Source organism: Nannobrachium achirus (genome assembly GCF_963921795.1).
Source record: "Nannobrachium achirus genome assembly, chromosome: 18".
Lineage (NCBI taxonomy): Eukaryota > Metazoa > Chordata > Actinopteri > Myctophiformes > Myctophidae > Nannobrachium > Nannobrachium achirus.
The window spans coordinates 44,418,014-44,421,999 of record NC_137825.1 but is presented as its reverse complement, the minus strand read 5'-3'; the positions used below and the strand labels follow the sequence as shown (position 1 = coordinate 44,421,999).

Genomic DNA, 3,986 nt, shown 5'->3' with positions numbered 1-3,986 from the left:
AAATATGATCATAGTGGTTCTGCTTATAAACACATATTTACAGCCTTCGACATTTTTTTTTATACAAATCGATATAAATATGACCTGAGTTTCTGACGCGCGCTCTGCAAACCCATTATTCATTGCATCATGTATTCGAATGCATCACGTACTGTACAGCTTTGTCATTCATTATTAGTATTTGGTTTTCTTGTTAGACTACTAGGCCTATACTTGTTAAAAACACGGCTTTGCAATTAAGCCTATTCATTTACAAAATATTTTTTATTTTAAAGGAAAAATACAACAAAAGAAGCGATAAATAATTTAAAAACCACGCCAGAAGTCCGTTAAATAGACCGCAACAAGTGATTAAAAATCCCTTATGTGCTTTTGTGAATAAAAAAAAAAACGAGTTTCGAAACATTCCTGTGTGTGTAATAGGCTACTGCAGGCTCAAGCGAGTCTCAGGTGTGACAGGGACGTATATTGCGCTGAACAGTCCAGAACCAAAAACTGATTCATATAACAGCCATTATGGTCTAAAAGCTCTCCAGTCAACGTTGTGCTCATAGAGTCAGTGTTGGTTTGGAGGGGGTCTCGTTTAGAAGAAAAAAAAAAGAAAAAAAAAAAACATCTGGTGTTGAGTCTTTGTTAATAAACAGCTCCTACGCTTTGCTGGGGGACCGGGTGGTGCACGGTGCCCGGGTGCTGTAGGTGCGATCCCTGCTGGTACCAGTGGTTGCTATAATCCTCCAGGTAAGGGGGCGACGAGCTGTTGTGGGCGGGCTGCGGGACCTGGGCTCTGCTGACCGGCGTGCTCTGCGTGGGAGTGCCGCCGCCGTTGTCCCCCCAGACCGCGGGGGACGGCGGCGAGTTGCAGGCCATGGAGTCGCTGGCGTTGGGGCTGTGGTCGAGCGGCATCTCGCCGTTCTTGTACAGCTTCTTGAACTTGGACCGCCGGTTCTGGAACCAGATCTTGACCTATAAAGAAACGGGGGAAGCTCACAGTTAGTATACAATGGTACATGGAAAAATGCATTGAATCGTCGTTGTCGGGTGGAAACCTTGTAATGTCCAAAACCGTTTGTTTTGTATTTATCGTTCTTAAAATGATTTAAGCAAGTGAAAACAGCAGATCTACAAGCACACAACGCCTGCACCGCAAGGCGTTGTGTGCTTGTAGATCTGCTGTTTTCACTACTTTTGTGCGACGGCCTTGTATGAACAGGGCTTTGCGAAAAAAATTACAAATTTGAAACTTGGAGATACGAGGTTTCTGCCCGAAAGTGATAAAAGAATAGTTATTAGGCCTATAGGGCTAATCCATATTAGGCCCTACATGCGGTTGGAATTGAGAAGTTGGCCCATGGTTACCAAAATAAGTAGCTAGCCCAGTAACCCAAAAATGAAGAAATGCAACGTTTATCCAAGAGTCAAGTCATTAGCAAATAATTGCATGTCTCTCGGATGGGCCGATTGCAAAGAGGGGGCAAACAAGTTTGTTTGCGCCTCATTAAAAACAATAACTCGCGTGACACTTGAGTTATAGGCTAGGCTATAGTGATAAATTATTGACGCGGGTCGAAGGTCAAATGTTAACACCTGCTGCATGGCTGTGGTGACGTAAAGACGGAGGAGAATAGCAGACCTACAAGCTCACAACGCGTCGCAGTGCGACGCGTTGTGAGCTTGTAGGTCTGCTGTTCTCCTCCGTTCTTGGCAGATCTATTGCTTGAGCTTTATAGGTCTGCCATGCTCTAAAGTATGATTATATGAATATTGCTGATCGGACGTTTTTTTACCTGTGTCTGCGTCAGGCCGAGCTGCGCCGCGAGCTCGGCTCGCTCCGGCAGCGCGAGGTACTGGGCTTTCTGGAAGCGCCTCTGCAGCGCGGCGAGCTGGTAGCTGGAGTAGATGGTCCGAGGCTTGCGGATCTTCTTCGGCTTGCCGTTCACCATCCGCACCTCCGGTTCTGGCTCTTCTTTCACTACAAGAAATAAATACCATGGCCATTAGTTTTCTGTCTGGTGTCAAAGTTTTAAACTTATATAAGCTAATAATAATTAAAACAGTACAATGTATAGCTACTAACGTCTCCCCTATGGGAAATGGACAATTATTGTCATACATATGTAGCCTTACCTTTACGTTTCTAAATAGTATAGGCTATGTATATTAGCATATAGTGTTCAACGTGTTATGGCATTTGAGACGATTGGCCATTATTTCAAAAAGCTACCCATAGCCAGGTAAAACGCACGAAAAAGCAAAACGCACACAAAAACAATGAATGCACAATTGTTTCAGTCCCAAATCCTCACCTATATTTGCGAAATGGTTAACTCCCTTTAATAAAACGATAATGCGTTTATGACTGCTGGCTCATTCCACCAGTAAAATTATCATCATATTGCCTTCCATAGGCTAATTCCTTTTTTGTTTTTATTATCAGACACCGAGGCCTATAAATCAGATCACATATCAACATATCAGTGACATGCCTTGTGTTTCTGGGTAGGCTAAACTCAATTGTTTCAAAGGAAAAAGAGGTAACATCGTTTTATTATACGCAATCATATAATCTTGTGTTTGGTTGTTGGAATTAGGCTCATTTCTTATCTTGTCTAAACAAAAAAAGTTCAAGTTATAACCCCTTAATTCACATGTGGGATAGTCTATAATAGAGTACGTAGTAAGCTATGCCTCCTAAAAGATAGTCGTTCACGGTATAAACATAATATGCAGGCTACAATAAATTAGCCTATATTTCAACATGTTTGTACCTGAGCATGGAGGCGAAGCCTGGAGGTGGTCTCTGTTGTAATGTCCATATTGTCTGTAGGAGTTCGTGTAGGGATATTCAGTCTTTGTGGGGTAAGGCCCCGTGGCCCCCAGGCCGTTCAGATTGAACTGGTGGTGGTAGGAGTTCATGGGCTGCCCGTAGGCTTGGCCCTGGTAGTATTCGTGGTGGCCGTGGTGGGCCGCCGTCTGTCCGCTGTAGTAGCCCATGTCCGTGACCGAGGACTCGGGCAGGGTGGGGGAGTCCTTGGAGGTCGGGTGGCAGCTCATAGATCCGGGGAGCTCGGTCAAAATATTCGCGATCTTCTTCTCGTAAGTCTGTCCGGCGCTCATATTGTGGATAGAAGCTCCTCCACGGGAAGAAGAACAAGGGGGGAAAAAAGGTCCACGGCGGTAGAAAGAAACTCTCTTGTTAGCTTGTTGTTATTTAACAATCGTAGGTAAAAAAAAAAAGAAATCGCTATGGAACAGCTGCTATGTGCGCTGTAGACGCACGTATACTGTTCGAGGTTAGTCCACTATAGTGTCCCAGCAGCAGAAACTTGGTTGTGGCATCGCTCGGCCCCCGTGAAACTAAGTTATAGAGATGTGGGTTGGATGCTGCCTCCCCATTGGCTCCTGCGGAGACGTTTTTTTTCTCTCTCTTGCAGCCGGAGGCGAAATGGATGGTGGTGGTGGTGCTGGTGAAACCCAGCCTTCAGCCAAAACAGTGCCTATATACACACGCACGGCTCTTTGCGCGACACCTTTGGGAATTTTTATTGTATTTTCTTTTTTTGTCCCCCTTCAGGTAGCCTACTCTGTGGGTTCCTTTGGGCCAGGGCGTTCTATAATTGACCCATATATGTCTGTAACTCTGACAGTGTACAAATGGAACCAAATGAACCCTAACAGGTTCATTTGGTCCATTTGTACACTGTCAGAGTTAAGGGGAGACCTTGAAATCTGAAAGTTTGGGAACCACTGATTTACATTTTAGGCTATACCTGTTTCACACGTCTGCTGCTATGGGTACATTCTGTCCAACAATGCAGCTGTAGTGTATTGTTCATTGTTATTAACCAGTAGCCTAATAGATTCCAAGGGCTTGTATTGCTATCTGGCACAAGAAGCCAGAAGTAGCCAAAGCTTGATTTGCGCATGCAGAGACCTTTGTTATTCTACGTGATCCTAATCCTCCTGATGCAGCCAGGTCGTCTCCCTAA

General features: G+C 44.7%; 1 protein-coding gene across 1 annotated transcript; it reads right to left on the bottom strand.

Moving 5' to 3' along the window:
- Positions 1-633: 633 nt before the first annotated feature.
- On the bottom strand, positions 634-3,114 carry dlx3b (distal-less homeobox 3b; the record flags this gene model as incomplete). The annotated part of the gene is made up of 3 exons (XM_080747716.1): positions 634-963; positions 1,785-1,969; positions 2,766-3,114. 3 exons carry the CDS (start codon positions 3,112-3,114, stop codon positions 634-636), a joined length of 864 nt encoding a protein of 287 aa, XP_080603842.1.
- Positions 3,115-3,986: the final 872 nt, after the last annotated feature.